The sequence below is a fragment of the Elephantulus edwardii genome, unplaced genomic scaffold (assembly GCF_000299155.1).
Source record: "Elephantulus edwardii isolate Elephantulus edwardi_28Jun2011 unplaced genomic scaffold, EleEdw1.0 scaffold00060, whole genome shotgun sequence".
In the NCBI taxonomy this organism is placed as follows: Eukaryota; Metazoa; Chordata; class Mammalia; order Macroscelidea; family Macroscelididae; genus Elephantulus; species Elephantulus edwardii.
In genome coordinates this window covers 4,868,756-4,890,012 of record NW_006399810.1, presented here as the reverse complement: position 1 = coordinate 4,890,012, position 21,257 = coordinate 4,868,756, and the positions used below count along the sequence as shown (strand labels likewise).

The following is a 21,257-nucleotide window of genomic DNA, read 5'->3' as shown; positions in this document are numbered from 1 at the left end:
TTTTTTTTTTTTGGTAAGGCACAGCCATTTTTTGTAATAGCTTCAAATAATTCCTTTTGTTTTCTCTATCTTTTCACTGCTCCTTCAAAGAACATTGGGGTGTTTTTAAAATCTGCCTTTCGGGGGCCTTTCCATGATGCTGTTAGCTGTTTTCAAGCCACTTCGGGCTCACGGTGGCCCGAGGCATGCTGTGTAGAACTGCTCCACAAGGTTTCAAGGCCATCACTTTTAATAGGTTGATAAACCAGCTTGTCATCCAAGGTATCTCTGAATGGCTTTGAATTGCTAGCCTTTGGGTCTATCCTCAGGCCCTTGACCACTTGTGGCCCACAGACTCCTCCCCAACATTCCTACAGGACAACAGGTATACATACACTGATTGCACTTCCCAAAGGAACTCTGCCACTCTCCACAGTTCTAAGACTTAACAATTTCAGTTGGAAAACGTGGCCTTCCAAAAGCAGTAGAAACGCTCAAAGCCTTTTACACTTCAATTCTCCCCCTCCACCTAACCCACAAGCTTTATAAAATAGGAAAATCCTCCTGCTTTCACAGACTAACAAAAGGAAAGAGGATAAAACCAATATAGAAATCAAGTTGCTTTGAGCCCTGTGCACTAACTCCAATTTTATCTTCTAAAACATATACTTTGCTGGCATCAACCCGCCAGCTGATATTTTCCTACATTCAAAGGAAGCAATTTTCTCCAATTTTACAGTCTCTCTAGGATTGCATCCCAGAGACACAGAGGGCTCTCTTATAACAAGTGTCTGGATTAATGGAAATGAGCATAAACAAACACAGGCAGCAAGTGATTCTGATTTGGGTGCCTTCACAATGGTCTCTACGGCATTTAGACCAGAGTTGAATGAGCCTAGGGAGAAGAGCGTAGGAATGAGAGGTGAAGCCAAGTTCCATCTGGTGCCTGCAGACAAGCTAATCAGGTTTGGAGCAGCGTCTCGAATCAGCCCTTGGAGCTGCCTGAATCCCAAAGATACTGGGAGCCCCGCACTGATGCCCTGAAGGATGCAGGGGCTCAGCTTGCTCAGGGCTCAGCGTGGCATTTCCAAGGTTCAGCCCAGGCTGCCTTCAAAAAGCCAAGCTGCAAAGGCAAATGTGTTCACCCAGGGGTGTCGCCAGGTGGTAGAGCATCTGGTGACCTGTGCAGAGCGGCCCGAGTGCACTGGTCAGGAGGCTTTTCTGCTTTTTAAAGGTTCGCTGAAGGGGTAGTGGAAAACCTTTTAAATACAGACACATTTTATTCTTTCTATAGTTAACATTTCCCACACTAGGAGATAAATAAGAAACAAGAAAAAATAAATTAGAGACAAGATGAATAAGAGGGCATTTGTCATTAAAATCCACAAGGTTTTCATTGACTAATTTTTGCAAATAGATTGCTAGGCTTTTCTTCCTATTCTGGAAGCTCTGCTAAAACCTTTTCTTCCTATTCTGGAAGCTCTGCTAAAACCTGGCCCCCTTGGGTGTCTGAAATACAGGCTGCCTGGCTTCCAGCATCCCAGCAGCAGCACAGTGTGGCAAACTGATAGCAATCACTGGACAAGGATATCATGTTGGGTGAAGCAGAGGGTCAGTGAAAACAAGAAAACCATCGATGGATGAGATGAACTAACCCAACAGCAAAATCCATGGGCTCAAACACTCCTAGTTAAGGAGATGGCACAGGATCACACAGTGTTTTGCTCTTTTGTCACCCCGAGTCAGAGTCAACTTGACGGCAAACTTGACGGCAACTAACAATAACAATGGCAGTCACTAGTCCCATAAGTCAGCCTGACTGATGGGTGACACACAAACTGACTCTAAGTTCAATTGTTCAGATCACTCACTGGAAACGTGATTCTGGTGGCTGAGTGGAGCATGTGGCCTTGTCTGATCATCTGTCACAGACATATTCTACACCTGCCTTACAACATCAGCAGAGCGTCCTCGCTCCCTCCCCCCAGACTGTCTGCAGTGTTACAGTGTTCTGTCCAGCTGCCTTTCCCACCACTTCTCAGGGTCCCTCAAGGAGCTCTTTGCTCCTGCATTCTTTTTTCTGGAGGCGGCAACAATACTGCTTTAATGAACGCACCTCACGTTTCTCCCAGTGGCTCTGACTTCTCACCCTGCTTTATTCTCACTTCTCATTATTTTTTTTTTAAAAGCATTTCCATGGAGTTATATTTTCATCAACCTCTATTCGGAACTCATTACCTAGTCACAGAAGCTGACTCTGTCAATAGAATCACCACCCCAGCTAACCAGGCTGAACATTTCTGCATCAGCCTTGACTGTTCCTCTCCCCAGCTGCTACCTCTCCTCAGCTGGCAAGCCCATTCAAGATCTCGCTGTCACTTTATGTCTGTTCACAGGCTAAATGTTCAGCATCAGGAGGCTAGCACATCGAGTGCAAGATCATTGAGATATTAAAATGCCAGTGCAAATGCATATTTGTTTACATGGAAATATATTGCTAGCACATGTCATAAGCATCCCTACATTAGTGGTGATGTTGTTGTTACTGTTATGATTATTATTATTGTTGTTGATTGCCTTCAAGTGTAGTACGACTCATTGCAACCCTATGAACAAAAGGCCTGAAGCCTCTCTCCAACTATCGACATTTATCAAAGTACACAGAGTTTCCCAGAGGCAAGTTATTTAGGAAGTGGATGCCACTCCTATTTCCAGTCCTCCATTAATAAGCTTAGCATTATTCCACAGAGGACCTCCAGAGGCTAATTCCGTCCCTCTGGTATTTCAAATCCATCAGCATCTCTGCTGGAGAAAGGTGAGCAAACTACTCTCATGTGATTTATAGCCTTTGAAAACCTATGAAGGATCAGCTATGAGTTGGTTCCAATCTGACAACCACTCCCTATACCACATATTACATTATCTGAGCACTCGAGTGTAAAATTTAAAAGCAATTATTTCAAGCTGGTAGAGGTACGGGTGATTTTCATTACCTTTTAAAATTGCTTTTCTAATTTAGGATAATGAATATGTAATAATGTACATAATAAAGTTGTGTGTGTGTGTGTGTGTATGTGTTTATGTTACACAAACCTAAACTTCACCACATCATCTCACTATTCTATAACTCTTACTCCAACAGGGCAAATAGAACTCCTTAGCTTTTCCAAACTCTATCCCTAACATTTGCCCTGTGACTCAATGGTTAAGAGTGAGGCGTTGGAAGATACTCATAGCTGAACCTCTAGTGGGTTTCCAAGTCTCTAAATCACATGGCAGGAGACAGTCTATCTTTCTCCCGTGTGAATTCAAACATTCAGAGAGGTGTGGCCTTTGGATAAGCAATGTGACTCCCTCCACCTCTAGGCCACCAAAGCCCCCTAAAAGCAAGGGATGCAAACCCACCTAGTTGATTCTCAGGAGAAAGACTTGCCAATATGTTCCTGTAAAGAAACAAAAAAACCCCCTGTGGAATGATTCCACTCTGTTACCATGATTCAAAATCAACATAATGGCACTTATCAGTAACTCACGTGCACACTCTCATCCCCCAGGATGCTGGATCATCTGCCCTCAGCTTTGAGGGCGGTCTCATCTTTTATCCTCTCATTCTCTATCTACTCACCATCCCTATACAGATGCAGCAGACTCCCACATCACAACCTTCAGACCTGCTAATCTACTCTGACCCAATGCTTCCTCCCAGGTTCTTTCTGATTCTTACATTCAAATTTCTGTTCAAAATCACTTCATGAAGAAAGATTCTTAACCATTCTATCGAAAAAAGCATGCCTCTTTGAATCTGATTTATTCTCATAGCACCTATCATTCCCTGATAGATTGTCCATCATCTACTGGTTAGTTGTGCAATTTCCCACACTAAGTTGTCAGCTTCAACAGAATAATAGTTCCTTTACCTGTTCTAACCCAAGGTCCTAGAACTGTGCCCCCCACACACACACACTCTGCTCTTACAAAACAATCTCATTACTGTCCTCTGCACTTGAAAATTGGCTCTGACTCTGTTACTATCTAGTACCTTCAATCTGCAGTGGTTTTATCTGCTAGAAACTCATTCACCTTTCCACTACCAAAGACTCATCTTCATTTCCTGGTCCAGGTAAATTTCATAATGGACATAGGTGGGTAGTGAATGGATTAGCAATTTTATCCTACAACTCTGATAAGATGGCAGGTGTCACATGTATTGCTAGGAAGCACTTTTTAACTACCTCTGATAGAAAATTTGTACTTCAACAGGCATTCACCAGGCACAGTGACTCCTCTACGTGGTAAAGCCTTTGTGAGAACCCTGGATGTTAACACCTCTAGGATGTTACCAGAATATGACTCCTGTGGACCTCATGCCTGCCAATGTGGAAATCCTTGCATGGACACTGTCACTTGGAGAGGATATGCTCCTTTGACAGTGGAGTCACTTGCGTTGTGGACAACCATAAGGACCTCCATGAAGAGAAACTCCCATGATGCTTCCCTGCTGGCTACCTGTGATTCCCATCTTATATTCTTCCATGTGGACTAGTGCTCAAGGTGGTCCCTGGCAGTCTCGTGACTCAAAATGCTCAGCTAAAACTAAGACTCACAGTGAGTACAGAAGCTTCTGAATAGAATAAATGATTCAAGGAGAAGCCCAGGAACCTCATTTGTATCTGGTAGAGTTAGACCTAGCTTTGTGTCTAAAATCCTGGAAATACTTTCACTTTTTCACCAGACTTGAATTTAGGAGCATGCAGGTTGACATTGTTGACTATGGTCTTGTAGGTAGTCTCAGAGAATCAGGCAAACTCAAGAGTAAGAAGAATGGAGTCAAATGATGGAAAATGTCACGTTTGATGGCATCGTTTGAACCTCTAGAGCCAGGCATGTCTGGATATCTTTAGCCTGTTGGTTCTGAATCATGAGTAATGTCGTTGATGGGAGAACGTCTGGCCATCCATGCATGAAGACATCCTTTACTGTCATGACTATAGGGAGAGGGGTTAGATGTGCTAATTCACCTACTGTAGTGGTCAGAGATATTTTTCAATAACCTACAATGTTAGGGTTAATCCCCACAAAAAAAATAATTGTCTTATCTTCAAAATCAAGAGTGCTGAGGTTGAGAAATTCTACGTAAGAGAAAAGATCTCTCTTTCTTTTTTTAATTCAAACTTGTTTATGATTACATCTATCTCCTGAGACAGGAGCGGTCCTGTGTAATGACCTGAGACAGAAACTAAGTTTTAAACCTTCCTTCCAAACCACCTCAAGTTCCATGACTGGTTCTTCATTCTGTATGCCTACTTTCTTTTTCAATTTTAATCTAACTTGCAGCTAGTATCGCTTTTTTTTTGCCATATCAGATGCAGTTTTATGTTGGCTTTTAAAATATTTTGTATGTAACATCTAGACATTGGCTTTCAGTGAGTAATGCTCCTTGCATTCATGTGTTTATTTGTGGATATTTTTTTTTAGAATGACAATATAGCAAGAACAATCCTAACCTCTGGGGACCCAGCAGTGAATAATACAGATAATTTTCACGCCTTCACTGAACTTATAGTGGAAGAATGGAGACCAGGAATAAACAAACAAAATTTCATCTCACAGTAAGTGGTAATAAGAAGCTTTAAAAAGTGAGAGCCTTGACACACAGCAGTAAGAGGACATTAGGTTGTTAAGAGAGCTCTGTTCTTGGAAAAACACATAATTCTGGGTAAGGTAGAGGATCAGAGGCAGAGATAAAGACAATCAACATGATAGATTGACAACAATGGGATCAAGCCCAGCAGAGATTGTGAAGATGGCACAGGATAGGACAAGATTTTGATCTATTGTTTATAGGGTTGCTATGAGTAAAAGGCAACTTGAGGACATCTAACAACAACAACAACAACAGAAGGCCTCCATGAGAAGGTATTCTTTAATCAAAGACACTAATGATGAGAAGAACTTAAGTCATGAACAGATACAGGGACAGAGCTTTCTAGGCAGAGTGAAAAGCAGCTGTGGAGCTGGAGAGAGTATTGAATATACCATGGACTGCTAAGAGAACAACAAGTCCATCCTGGAGAAGGGGAAGCCAGGCTACTCCTTGGAGGCAAGGATTCTGAAGCTCCATCTGACATACTTTGGACATATTGCAAAGAGAGGAGATTCCAATCCTTGGAAAGGGACGTCATGCTTGGGAGGGTAGAGGGACAGCGCAGAAGAGGAAGACCCTCGATGACGTGGATTCATTTAGTCACTGGTGTAATAGGGATAGGTGTGTCAGAGACAGTGAGATTGACAAGGGATAGAGCAAGGTTTAAGGCTGTTGTACACAGGGTTGCTATGAGTCACAGGCAACTCAACGGCACATAACAACAACATGGCAGGAACAATTAGAGCAAGTAGGGTACTGTGGCAGAGAGGTGGAAGATGAGACTACAGAGACTTTCCAGAGCCAGATTACAGGTGGCTCTGTGACGGTCAGGATGGGGAATGACATGAAGCAGCTGGAATCTGTAGCATAATGTGACACATTTGACAGGAGCGGGTGCTTATTTATTGTCAGAAAGTAGCAAGGGAATATTCTAGTCAGAAAGATTAGCCTATGCAAGAACCCCAAGGATAAAAAACTGTGGACTTCTGAAACAATCAAAATAAGTTAAACTTAAGAGGAAAAAAAAAAAAAAACAAACTGGGAGGCTGTCAAAGGATCAGGTGGAGAAGTGAGTAGATAATTTACAGAAGAAGCAGAGGGACTTGGAATCAGAATGGTCTGCCTCATCTAAGAGTCACAGAGATATATTCCTAGGGGTAAAATAGCTGGGTCATATGGAGTTTCTATATTCAACTTTGTGAGGAAACACCAAACTGTCATCTAGAGTAGTTGTACCATTTTAAAATCCCACCAACAGTGTGGAGGGTTCCCACTTCTCCACATCAGCTCCAAAATTTGTTGCTTTCTGACATACTAAACTTTGTCTCTGTCACTGGGGGTGAGATGGACAACATTATGCTAAGTGAATTAACTCAGTCTCACAATGAAAAATACTGCATAAGACCATTATTGTAAAAATAGAAGGCTAACTAATAAAACAAGTATGGGGACCCAAGGAGGGAAGGGGTTGGTGGGTGGAAGGAAGGGGTGAAGGAAATGGAAAGGGTCCAGCAGCGACTTGAAAAGACAGAGTAATGATGGGCAAGTTTCAATGGTGATAAATTTTATAAAACATAATTCATGATAATGATTATATGAAACATAATATAAAAAATAGTGTGAAGTAAAATGTATACAAACTTTGTAAGCAAACTAATATAAAATTTAAAAGAGGGGAAAAAAGAAAGTCACAGGGTGTCACTGAAAGTTCTCACATTGTGAGTACAGAGTTTGAGGAAGATTCACTAGCACTGGACATGTGAATCTATGGTGTCCCTAGGACGTTCTAGTGGACAGATGACCACACGTGCTTATAGCTCAGAAGAACATGTGAGTTGGAGCTACGTTATAGAAACTTATTGACATAAGGAAAGTAGTCAAAGTCACAGAGATGAGATGACGGCCATGGAAGAATGTTTGTTTCAAGAAGCAAAGGGCAGCAGGCTGGGATAGTGTCCAAAGTCAAGGAGATGAGTTGCCTGTCATGGAAGGATGTTTGTTTCAAGCTACAAAGGGCAACACAGTCATCAGGCTGGGAGGTAGTGACAGGTGTGATTTTTTTTTCCCTGTGGAAGGTAAACAGTGAGAAGAAATGAGAACTCAAGATGTCAGATATCTAAAGGTTGGCAGTCTAAAAATGATATCACAGCCACTTCAGTGACCCCATTCTCCTTGCAACTGAGAATTAATTGAGGGGCCAGAGAAGAATGCACTACTGCCTATCACTTGCCTGATCCCATATCCTTTTCAGTTGGCTGGGTCAAATATGAGCAATGTCTCTCAAGGGCCTAAAAGCCTACCTGGGTCTAAGATGGGCACCGCTTATTTTGAATGCAGACCTGACAGAATTTCATGACAAGTGGTTAGATGTGAGGTGTAAGCAAAAAAAGCCAAGAATAATTGCAAGTTTTTGGGGGTTGTTTAAAAACTTGTTCAACCAGAAGAATTTCCTGTCAGCTATGATGGGAGGTTGTGAATAGGCCAGTTTTCTGTTATTTTGCTTGTTTTTCAGAGGAAAAGATTATGGCTAAGACTATACTATCTATATAAGGCACTCAAGTAGAAAGGTGGGTTGTGTGGATTGAGTTCAGGACAGCAGTCTAGAATGGAGCTATAAATAGAAGCACATGGTGATGAGAGAGGAAGAAATCACAGCGTGTGTGTGTGTGTGTGTGTGTGTGTGTGTGTGTGTGTGTGTAGCAATGGAAGGGGAGACCCAAAGTTCTCTGGTGAGGTCCAGGACACACCAATATCAAAGTCTGGGAGATGGGAACACTGGTAAGGAAGTTGGAGAAAACTATCAACGAGGTCAGCAGAAAAGCGAGAGCATGGGATTAACTAGAAGGCAAGTGAAAAACCATCAGGGCAGAGGAGGTCACCCCCAATGTCAAATGCTGCTGTTAGAAAATAAGATGGGAAGTGGCTTCTGAAACTGGAGACCTGAGGTTACCTAGGGAGTTCTGGTGGGTAAGAACTTGTGCTGCCAATCCAAAGGCAAGTTGTTCAAATCCACTGCAAGGGAGAAAGATGAGCAATCTTCTCTCATGGCTTTAAAGCCTATGAAAACCCACTGGAGGGTCAATTATGAGTTGGTTCTGATTTGATGACAAAATGTCGAGTTTTTAGTTAAGTTGCGAGTGACCTCAACTGGAGATTGGAACAATGACCCTTTCAACCCTGCGGTAATGAGTTGGTTTTTGAGTTTGAGCAGAGGTTTGGGTGACATGCTGAGAATGGGAGGAAGGGAATTGAAGAGGAGATTACATTCAGGGCTGCAAAGGGTGTTAGAATAATCAGGTAGTACCTGCCAGGAAATGTGACATCAAGATGAATGTTTTGCATGTATTTAAGAAGGGAATAAGCTGATACAAAATAGAAAAGGGAGGGCCTAAGGGAGGAAGGAGACAATAGTACTTCTTCCTCAAGTGAAAAGTGATGACATCTAGTCGTAAGGGGTTTAGTTAGGTAGATCATGGAAGGAGCACTTGTGGTTAATGCTGGGAGGAAGGGCATGTAGCAGGTGCAGGTGCTGGTAGGAGACAGGTGTGATGATGAAAATATTTGCAAGCTTCCTACTGATAGATAAGATCATTTGAGAGTGATGATGGAGGGTGGATGTGTGCAAGGTCTAAGATGGCCATGCTCTTGTTTGCCGCTACATCATTTCTGCTTGCTAAGTCCACTTTATGTTACATTGGCTAAAGTGGTCTCAGAATAGCCTTTGTGTTCCAGTCATGAAAGTGCCTGCATCCCTCTGTGAGGCAAAGAGACTTGAGCCTGCTCTCAGGCCCCCCAGAGATTTGCCTCAGTAACCCCATAATCAAACTCCTCTTCCTTCAGTTCTTCAGTAGCTTAGGGCAGATTTCAGGTCACTGATCCATGCCCAGACAATGTGAGAGGAGAAGGGTTGGAAAGGGAAGTAACACTGAGAGTTGGGATGACTGTCCCTGTAAACAGATCTGAAGTAACCAGAGGACCTCATTACCAGTGGCACAGCACAGAGGGAGATCTGGAAGGTGGGGAAGAGCAATGTATTTGTTATAATAGATAGAAGATCTTACACAGTTAAGCAAACAAGTGCAGCAACTACGTTTTAGCCAACATCAGGAACAGTGGGCCTTTTCTTTGCAATACAAGGCTCAGAGTGTGTCTTTGTAGGTTGTCTGTGTTCTTATTCTGCAAACCTCCTTTGGTGTCTGCAGTTGAAGAGATATGTGTGGTGAATACAAGGGCCTAGGACTTCACAGAGTTTTAAGGGAGTTGTACAATCATTTTCAGGGAAAGATAGATTAAAGCAGCTAAACCTTTCATATCAAATGGATGAGAGGGAATTCAACTCTTGCCCAGTATATTTCCTCCTGATAATGTTTTATTTCTAGGCTATTAACTCTGATATGAACACCAAAATATGTTTGTTGATAGTAGTTAGTAATGCGCACTGAAAAAAAGAAAATGTTTCTCTCTGTGGGGAATTATACCATTTTTTTCCCCTTCTCATTTAGGTTTTGTTACTTTTAAAAAAAGCATCATGGGAATAAGGGATTGAGAACAGAGAATCTAAGGGATGGCAGTAAATCAGAACTGTTGACAACCTATAGCCACTGCTGGGACATTGATTCCAAATCATAGCGACCCGACAGACAGAACAGAAACTCCCCACAGGGTTTCTGTAACTGTAAAACTTCGCAGAGCAAACTGCTTCATCTTTCTTTTGAGGAACACCCAGTGGGTTAGAACTGTTGACCTTGAGATTGACGGGGAAACATTTTAACTATCACTCCAACAGGACTCCTTTCACATACAACAAAGCTGGAAAGACTAGGAAATAATTGTTTGCAAATAGTAGACTGAGATTGCTATTCAATGTAGGATAGACAGCCTTTATAAAAAAAACCAGGGAGATTTAAATTGAAGCCTAAAGTTTGCTACTGTATAATACAATCATTTATTCATCCTATATGTCTGTTTTCATATCTTTACAAAATAATTAAGTAAACTAGTATAAAACAAAAATGTTATTTAAAAAATTTAAAGATGATTATATGTAGGATACTTAGCCTGGAGTGTAAGATATAATAAGTGTCTTGTAGATGATAATTATGATGAGGACAATAGTAATGATGATGGGGGTTGGGGGGTAGTGGGGGTGGTGATGGTGATGGGGTGGGGGTTGGGGGGTGGTAGAGTTGAAGGTATAGAGGAAGTGGTGTCACCTGATGATAATAGTTGTAGTGGTAGAGTTGGAGGGGAAGGTGAAGACATTGGTGATAATAATGATGTCAACACAGTGGCAATGGCCCCAGCAATCTAATTACTACATTACATGCACTCATTGTGTCCTTACTGAATCAATACAGAATATCCTAATAGCTTTTAAACCTCATCACAGTACTGCAACATTTTACAAGCATAAATTCTTATTTCTTATCACTTGTTGTTCAAGAAGAAGAGTGGAACAGTTGGATTCTACAAAGGTGTATTTTCTGTTTTGGCTGAGGCTTGAGCGAGACTGTTGCTTGCAATTGGGTGTGAGCTGATTGGATTTGGCCTCATATTTAAAAAGGCATTTGGTTACCAGTTTGGGAAGATGAGTGGCCTGCACATCTTGGGCCTGTTTTAACAGTTTTTCAATCAAGCATTCTTCTAATTAGTATAGCACTGGTCTGCCAATTTGCTTTACAGAGTTAATTCCTGGTTGCTGTGATGGTAAACACTTTGACATTGATGTGCAAAATTCAATAATGGTTACCCATGGTGGGCAGTGTTTGGTGGAGCTCTCAAATTGAAATAGACTTAGATGTAGAAGTGGTGGGTCGTACAAATAGTCTATGACTCAACAGCACTTAACAACAACAACACTACTTGTAGTTAGAGGCTGTAGAGTTGAGTACAACTCTTAGTTATCTTATGAACAACAGATCTTCACACTGTCTTATTGTGCATCATGCTTATCGTCTCTGACACAAATGAGCTGCAGTCACTGTGCCAATCCATCTTGTTGAGGGTCTTCCTCTCTTTTGCTGACCTTCCATCTTTCCAAGAATGATGTTCCCTTCTAAGGCATAGCCACTTCAAGCAACGTGGCCAAAGTATGTGAGATGAAGCTTTGTCATCCTTGCTTCCAAGGAACATTTGGTTGCACTCTGTCCCAGATATACCTGTTTATCCATGAGATACTGAGTACTCTTCTTCAACACCATGGCTCAGAGACATCAATACTTCTGTCATTCTTATCCACTGTCCAGTCATCGGATGCATAGTAAGTGATGGAAAAGACTTTGGCCTGAATTAGGTACACCTCAGTTTTCAAACTGATATCATTAGTCCTCAACAATTTGGAGAGGCTCCTAACAGCACACTTTCCAAATGCAAAAATCAAACCAAGAAAAAAAAATGTCTTCTGATCTCCTGACTTCTGGTACTAAGGGTGTTAACTGTCAATTCAAATGACAATTTCAAACTTTTCTCCATCTATCTTGATGCTGTCAATTGGTTCAGTGGATTACTGAGGCCTTATTTTTTTACCAATGCCTTCAGTGCAGCTTGAACTTCTTTCTTCATTATTACTTGTTCTTATCCATATGGTACTTCTTGCAATTTTTCAGTGTCAACCAATTCTTTTCGGTACAGTGACTCTATGTATTCCTTTCATCATCTTTTGAAACTTCCTGGATCATTTAAAGTTTTGTCCATCGTTATCTCTCATTCTCTCTCAGTATTGCAACTTGAGGCTCGGATTTGTTTTTCAGTTCTTTGAATTTGAGAAATGCCTAGGAAGTTCTTTCGTTTTTTAACTTTTATTCTTCAACTCCAGCTCTTTGCATATTCTGTTATGCTACTTTGGCATGTCTTCTGGAGCTGCCCTCTAGTATCTTCTGTTCCTCTATTTTTCTTCTGCTTTTCTCCCCTCTATTTTGTCTCCTCAATGCTTTAGTTCCATTTTCAGAGTTTCTTCTGTCATCTTGTTATTTCTTCTTGTTGCCATTTACAGTTGACTTGGAACTGACCTATAGCTGGGCCTCTAGCAGGTTTTAGAGCCAGTAAATCACAAGGGAAGAGATTTCCCATCTTTCTCCTGTAGAGCAGCTAGTAGATTTGAACTGCGGACCTTGGGTTGGCAGAGTTACTCATTACCACGAATCCACCAGATTTTTTTTGAGTGTGTGTGCAAACACAAATTAATAAACTATAATATTTTTTAAAATCAGTGACAAGGGATCAGTTAATCATTACAGAATTACTAAATTAACTTTAAGCTATTTTCCCCTCAAGAAACATGAAGAAAGGGGATGATCAGGGAGAGGAACAAGGGAAAACAAAGGAAGGGAACAGTAAAAACTAATACAGGGAATATGTATATCTAGGGAGCTCTTGTAGACCACTGGATAAGACGATGTGCTGCCAGCCCAAAGTCTGGGGGTTCGAATCTACAAGCTGCTCCACGGGACAAATATTGACAATCTTCTGCCATATGATTTACAGCCCCAGAATGTCCTGGTGTTTGGAGAAAATAATCACTCCTAGCATGTAGCTTTACAAAAGAAAAACCCTCCTAAGAAAGCTGCTGAATACCATTTTTACTTAAAATTACAGGAGGTCTTTATTAGTAGATTCACCTCCACAAACAAGGCAGCCTCTACTGGACACAGGACCATTTCTGGATTTCTTGTATCAGCTTCCAGTTTCATAAATATGAAGATAATCTAGGCTATCTCCTCCGCTCATATCCCTGGGCTCCTCCATTCCCCTTTAGTAAAAACTTGTTCATGGCACATATATTCCTTGTGCTATGAATCATCTTGGGCTCCTTTGGAAGCTCCCGGTTCTCATACTTCCTTGGATCTGTTTATACATTTCCTTGTATAAAAATATTGATCCATACCACTTCTGGAAACATGTCAGAGTGGAGCTGTTACTGGAGAAGAGTGCTGAATGCTCCATAAATGGTCTAAAGGGCAAACAAGTGTTTCTTGGAGGAAATGCAACTATGATGCTCCTTGGAGGTTAAGAATTGTGAAACCTCATCTCACTTTCTTTCAACATGATATTGGGAGGGGCCAGTCCTTGAAAAAAGATATCATGAGGGGTAAAGTGGAGGGTCAGGAAAGAGAGGAAGAGCCTCAACAAGATGGACCAGCATAATGACTGGAACAATGGACTCCAATGTATCAGAGATTGCGAAAATGGGATAGGATAGGACAAGGTTCAGATCTGTTCATGGGGTTTCTATGAATTTATAGTCACCTTACAGACACCTAATAACAACATAACAATGCTGGTGTCCCTGTAATTTGATAAAAAAAATGGTTAAGCACTTAAGGACTAGATGAAAAGTTAGTGGTGTGACTTTTTCTAAACATGCCTTGGAAGAAAGGCCTAGCAATCTTCATCTGAAAAGTAACAAAACAAAACAAAAAATCAAACCTCAGAGGAAACTTCAACTCTGCACACATGGAGCTGCCACGAGAGTGGGAACAGATTTAGTAGTCAGGCAAATTTCTTCTACCTTTAATTTTTTTTAATGCTTTTCCTCAGGTTCTATCTTAGTTACCTAGAGCTACTATGGCAGAAGAATCATAAAAGCAAGTGGCCAAAAGAAGAGAGATGTGTTGCCTCACAGTTCTGGGGGTTAAAACCCCACATTAGGAATAGTTTGCGTAAGACTCAGTTAATTTCTGGTGATATCAGTAATTATTTGTGTCTCTGAGGCCTCTTTACATCATTTAAAAATGAACAGGTTTAGAATTGACTCTTCTTGGGCGTTACTCATGAAATACTACAACTCTATTTCCAAACAGGATCATTTCCTATATATAAGGGCCAGAGCATCGATAGATTGTGGAGACAGAGTTCAATTGGTAACACCTTACTCTTGGCATTTCTTATCAAGGTTAATACAGACAAATGTATATCTCAGATTTTTTCAGAAGCCTCACCTCTGCTTTCTCTAATTAGCAAACATAAACATCCTCTTAAGATCCAGTTCATATATCTTCTCTGAAACACTTCTTCAGTAAGAATTAGCAAAACATAATTCTACTGTATGTATTTTATGTGTCAGAATTGCAATTTTTGTTGTTTGTTGTTGTTAAGTGCTATCAATTTGCTGTGACCCATAGTGACCCTATGTACAACAGCCCTGAACTCTATCTTGAGCCAACCTCATTGTCTCTGACACACTCACCCTTATTACCCAGACCACTGAGTCAATCTATCTCATCTGGGGTTCTCCTCTCTTGTGCTGTCCCCTCCACCCTTCCAAATATGATGTCCCTCTCCAATGACTGGTCCCTCTTTGCGATATGCTCAGAGTATGTCAGATGAAGCTTCAGAATCCTTGTCTCCAAGGAGTAGCCTGGTTTCACCCTCTCCAGGTTGAGTCTGTTTGTTCTTTTAGCAGTCTGTAGTATATTCAATACTCTTCTCCAGCACCACAGCTCAAAGGCATCAATTCTTCATCATCCTTAGTCATACATTTAGCTGCTCATTTTCTCCCTCCAGAACACAACACTGACTCCTTAAGGAAAATAAAACTAGTTGCCTTTGAGTTGATTCTGACTCATGGAAAGCCCTTGCCTGTTAGATCAGAACTGGGCTCCATAGACTTTTCAATGGTAGATTTTTCAAAAGTAGTTCACCAGGCCTTTCTTCCTCTGTACTTTTTAGTATACTCAAAACCTTCAACTTTTCTGTTAGTAGCCGAGCATGTTAACAATTTGCACCATCTATGAGGGAATGTTGTTGTTGTTGTTGTTGTTATGTGCCGTCGAGTCGTTTGCGACTCATAGCGACCCTATGTACAACAGCCCTAAACCCTGCTCTATCCTGTACTATGAGGGAATATTCTTTGGAAAGACACATCATCCGTGAAAGATGGAGGGTTAATGAAAGAGACAAAGACTCCCAGAGAGGTGGATTGACACTGTGACTGCAGCACTGAGCTCAAGTTCTCCAGAGATGATGAGGATGGTAAAGGAAAGGGCAGGATTTAGGTCTGTTGTTCATAGGGTTGCTATGAGTCATACTTGATTCAACAGCACCTAACAACAACAACAACATGCTTCCTTCAGGGAAATAAGGTCTTAATCATGTGGCTTGGCCTAGAGCATGACCTAGATGTCACACCACATGTCACACTTACTTGAGCAACAGGTAAACACAAATTAAGAGCAGATGCTAAGTCAGTCACAACACAAAAAAGAAAATTAATCTCTTAGTTAAACAAAGAAGACCTTTGCTTCATCTGATTTGTTTTCTTAAAAAAAGAAAAAATTCCATGCCCTCTATTAGTATTCAGAAAGTCCTTTCTCATTTCTCCCTGATCCTCTTTTATCTAATACATCCCTCCGAGATTCATTTATTTCTTTCAGTTTTAAATGAACTAATCTAAAGGTCAGAAATTAACGATGAAGCCCCAGCAGAGGACAAAGGAAAAGCCGTTGCCCCGCATAGGAGACTAAAGGCAAAAAGTCATTGCTAATTGATTTCTGAGAGTTTGTGAAGCATGAAAAGCATTTCAGACGCAATCTGATGGCAAAAAATCCCCGCAGTGACCTAGTGTCACTCAACGAAACAGTCCAGTGAGGAGAACACTGAATCAGGAGTCAGGAGGCTGGCTTCCAGCCACCGCTTTGCCTTCAATCAGTCCTGTGACCTCAGATAAGGAACTTAACCTCTCAGGGCCTCGTTTACTATAAAAGCAAGAGTTTGAACCAGACCTTCAGTATTTCATGGTGAAGGTTCTCTGACCTGATGATTAATTCTCAAGTGCATCCCAGAGAGCTGAAGCTAAATGCACAGGACACAGCTGGAGAGAAGCATGAGGCAATTCCAGAGGGATGCAGGCCAGGCCCCAGAGGGAAGTGAGCACGTGCATTTACACTTCCGCTTCTACGCATACTCTCTTAAAGACAGGCCCCACAGGAGGACCCTGGCTATGTTCTGGACTAGTCTTTGATGATGCTAAAATCCTTTCACTCCTGCATCATGGGGGGTATTGCTGGTTCAGTGACAGAATTCTCACCTGCTGTTTGGGAGATGAAGGTTCAATTTCCACTCACTGTTCCTCATGTGTAACCAACACCCTGTGGAGGTGCATGATGCCCTGATGCTCAACAGCTTTAAAGGAGCATGCAGACTAAGATTTCCCAGGAACAAAGGCCTGGTGATCGATTTTTGAAACATGAGTCCACGAAAACTCATGAATCGCAATTGCCAGTAGTCACTGAGCCATGAGTATGGTGTAGGATGAGGAAGTGTTTATTCGGTTTGCATGGGGCTACTGGGAGTCCAGGGAGGGCTCTGTGGCAGCTAGTAAAAAGAATAATATGAGCTGGTACTACATTTTTGTTTAAAAGAAATCTCACTAAAATAAGAGCATTAGATTTTTCACAGATTATTCCAGAGAGAAAAATTACACTGTCTGGCTATGTGCACCTGTTTCAACTGTTTCCTCCACTGGGCAGTTTTCAACAAAAACTCGTTCAGCTTTTCCTGGCTGGCTGTCTAGTGGCCAGTGAAAGCAAGGGGAGTACAGCAAAGGCAGGTGCTCAGCTGAGCTCCTGGATGACTCCTGTTGCTTAGCAACCATGCATGGGGCTGGCTGAGTGGGGAGGTAACTCAGGAGGAAGGCATTTCTGCAGCCTCTTATCACATGGTGCCAATATTGTCTGTGACTTAACAATGCCAAAAACGGGGGGAAAGATTCCATCTCACCAGATCTACATGTTCTTAGAATGAGAAAAAGATGGTCATCACTGTAAAGCTCTCTAGATCCTGTCCACAGCACAAGAGAACACTTGAGAAACTGTCAAGTCCAGGAGACTCAAAGTATGAAAAGAATGGGTGTTTCCTCAAGAACGCAGCAGCCAACACTCACCGCTTATCCATTTGGCCTCAGGGTCATGGATTTTGAAATCGTCACTGAATAGATCTTCCACAGTCACCTTCTTCTTTTGAGACAAACTGTTATCTTCCACTAGAAAAGAATGAAGCAGATGTTTAAATTTTAACGAAAGAACCATAACACACCCACTGGCACTTAGACACAGTATGCGTAGTATATATATTCACACATGCACGTGTACAAATTTATACACAGTGGTATGTGCACATATGTGTATGTGTATATATGTATGTGCACATATGTATACATACTGTGTATAAATATTTATACACACTGTGTATAAATTTGTATACGTGTGTGTGTGAACATATTGTTGTTGTTGATTGCCTTTGAGTCGAGCGTGACTCATAGTGACTCTATGAACAAAAGACCTAAAAGTCTTTCCACAACTATCAGCAGGTATCAAAGTGCATAGAGTTTCCAGAGACATGCTGTTTAGGAAGTAGATGCTACTCCTGCTTCCAAACATGTCTTAAACTGGGTGCTCTCCAAACACTGTCCACCATGGCTTATCCGTTATGGCATATGACACCCAGTGACACAAGGTTCAGTATCACAGCAAACCCAGGTTTTCTCAGTGTAGCATATTGACAACCACTTAGAAGAATGTTCTCCTAAAAATAACAACTGACTTTAAATACAAAGGCCCTCCTCAAGGTCTTGTTGACTCTAAGCAAGAGGTTTAAATTAAAAAAAAAAAAAACAAACAAAAAACACCCAACAACAAATATAGTATATACGTTATTGTTGTTTTATGCCATTGAGTTGCCTTCAATGTAAATTGACCCTATGTACAGCAGCTCTGAACCCTTCCCTGTCCTGAGCCAGTATCACTAATTCAGACATACCAACCCCCATTGCTCCAGATAATGTATCAGTCCATCTCATCCGGGGTCTTCTCCTGCACTGTCCCTCTACCCAACGAGCATGATGTCCTTCTTCAAGGCTCTGTCTCTCCTGGTCACGTGCAAAAAGTATGAGAGGCAGAGCTTCACAATCCTAGCCTCCAAGGAGAGATTTGGTTTTACCCTCTCCAAGATCTATATGCTTTCTTGGCAGTCCATAGTATTGTGCAATACCCTTTGGTAGCACAACTTGAAGGCATCAATTCTTCTGTCATCCTTAGTCATTGTCCAGCTCTCTACAGCATAACAAATAACTGAGAAGACCATGGCCTGGATTAGGCACACAGTTGTCTCTAGACTGATATCTTTGCTTCTCGGTACTCTAGAAAGGTCCCTAAAAGCAGATTTACCTAATGCAATTCATCTTTTATTTTCCTGACTGTTGATTCCAAAAGTGTTGATTGTGTTACAGCAAGCTGTAACTGCTAACAACCTCATTTTCATTTATCACGGTGCTGCCAAATGGCCCAGTGATGAGAATCTTTGTCTTCTTGCTGTTGAGCTTCAATCCATATTGAAGACTACGGTCCTTGACCCTTTGTAGCAAGTACTTTAGGTCTTCTTCAATTTCAACAACCAAAGTTGTGTCATCTCCATATTGTGGGTTGTTAATGAGTCTTCTTCCTCCAATCTTGATGCCACATCCTCCTCATAAAGCCCTGCTTCCCGAATGATCTGTTCTGCATACACACTGAAAAGATATGGGGACAGGATGTACCTCTGATGCACTCCTTTCCTGATTTTGAAACATGCAGTGTTTCCTTGCCCTGTCTTGGTCCAAGTATAGGTTTCGTATAAGCACTCTCAAGTGTTCTGGGATTTCCATTTTCCTCAAAGTTAGCCAGAATTTCTTGTGATCCACACAGTCGAATGTTTTTGTATAGTCAATGAAACACAGATAGACATTCTTCGCATACTCTCTGCTTTCTGCCAAGATCCATCTGACATTGGCAAAAATGTTCCTAGTGCCACGACCTCTTCTAAACCCAACTTGCATTTCCAGTAGTTCTTTGTCAATGTACTGTTCCTGTCACTTTTGCTTAATCTTCTGCAGTATTTTGCTAGTGTGTGATATTAGTGATACTGCTTAATAATTTCCATACTCTGTCGAGTCACCTGTTTTTGGAATGGGGATAAATACATATGAATGTCTTCCAGTCAGTTGGCCAAGTAGTTTTCCTTCATATTCCTTGGCACAACTTGGGGAGCACATGCAGGGCAGCATCTGTTTGCTGAAATACACCAACTGGTATTCCATCAATTCCTGGGGCTTTATTTTTTTTGCCAAGTCCTTCAGAACAGCCTGAATGTCCTCCTTCATTACCATTGCCTCTCCTGGTCACGTGCAACTGTGTTGTTTGTTTCTTGAAATTCTTCTGTGCCAGCCAATTCTTTTTGGTACAATGACTCTATACTACTTCCATTTTCCTTTAATGCTTCCTGAATCACTCAATATTCTGTCCATAGCATTCTTAAGCATTGCAACTCATGGCTTGAATTTGTTCTTCAGTTCCTTGAGCTTAAGAAATACTGATAGAGTTTGGCCTTTTTGATTTTCTGACTCCAGCTACTTGCACATTTCATTATAATATTTTGTCTTGTTTTCCTAAGTGGTCCTTCAAAATCTTCCATTCAGCTCCTTAACGTCTTGATTTCTTCTCTTGGCTTTGGGTTCTCTGTGCAATATTCAGAGTCTCTTCTGACATCCATTTTAGTCTTCTTCCATCTTTGTAATGACTTTTTGCAACCTTCATGAACAATATTCTTGATATCTTCTAACAGCTTATCTGGTCATTAGTGGTCAAGACCTCAAATCTTCCTGAGTTGGTTTTTAAATTCATTTTTGATGCCTAGGGATATGGTTTACCCTTCTTTATTTTAATTTCAGCTTGCATATGAGCAATCAGCATCTGGCCTAGTTTTCACTGCTAATATTGAATTTCTCCAATGGTTCCTTCCACAGATGTAATTAGTCTTACTCCTGTGAATCCCATCAGGTGAAATCCATGTGGATAGCCTGCATTTGTCTCTTATAAAACATATTTGCAATGAATAAATCATTGATTGTGAAAAATTCTATCATTCTATCTCCATCTTCATTTCTGTCACCAAGTCCATGTTTTCCAACTACTGATCATTCTTCTTTGTTCCCAACTTTTGCATTCCAGTCACTCATTATTATTAATGCCTCTTTATTGCATATTTGATTGATCTCTGATTGCAAAAAGGTGGTAGGAATCTTCTATTTTCTCTTATTTGGCTCTGATTGTTGATGCAAATATCTGAATGATAGTGATATTCACTGAACTTCCTGGTATGTGTGTGAATATTATGCTTTCCCTCACAATATTATATTTCAAGATGGATCTAGAAGTGATTTTTTAACTATGAAAGCAATCTCATTTTTCCTCACCTTTTTCATCTCCAGCATAGTAGATCATATGATCATCTGACTCAAAATGCCCCATACCAGTCTTTCTTATTTTGCCAGTCAATATTTATGTGTTATATTTCTTTCTTAACAATATCTAATTTTCCGACATTCATGGTTCTCACATTCCATGTTCCAATCACTAATGTCTGCTTACAACTCTTCCTCCTCCTCTGTATTTCCATATTTGAGTGCTCCACCTCATTTGCCATATCTGTTAGTCTAAGTGTGTTCTGCCGTACATAGGTTTTTGAAGGCCTGCTATTTTGATAGGTTTTTGAAGGCCTGCTATTTTGGAAGTGGATAGCCCATTCTTCTTCCTGTTGATGTTGTTGTTATGTGCCGTTGAGTCGTTTCCGACTCATAGCGACCCTATGCACAACAGCCCTAAAC

General features: G+C 41.1%; 1 protein-coding gene across 2 annotated transcripts in view; it reads right to left on the bottom strand.

Moving 5' to 3' along the window:
- The window catches only part of DPP6 (dipeptidyl-peptidase 6), a 1,353,880-nt gene that overhangs the window by 682,099 nt on the left and 650,524 nt on the right, over positions 1 to 21,257 (bottom strand). For both annotated transcript variants that reach the window (XM_006887649.1, XM_006887650.1), the window contains exon 3: positions 17,502 to 17,600. In XM_006887649.1, the coding sequence (XP_006887711.1) occupies positions 17,502 to 17,600 (99 nt within the window). The remainder of the gene's footprint in view (positions 1 to 17,501; positions 17,601 to 21,257) is intronic.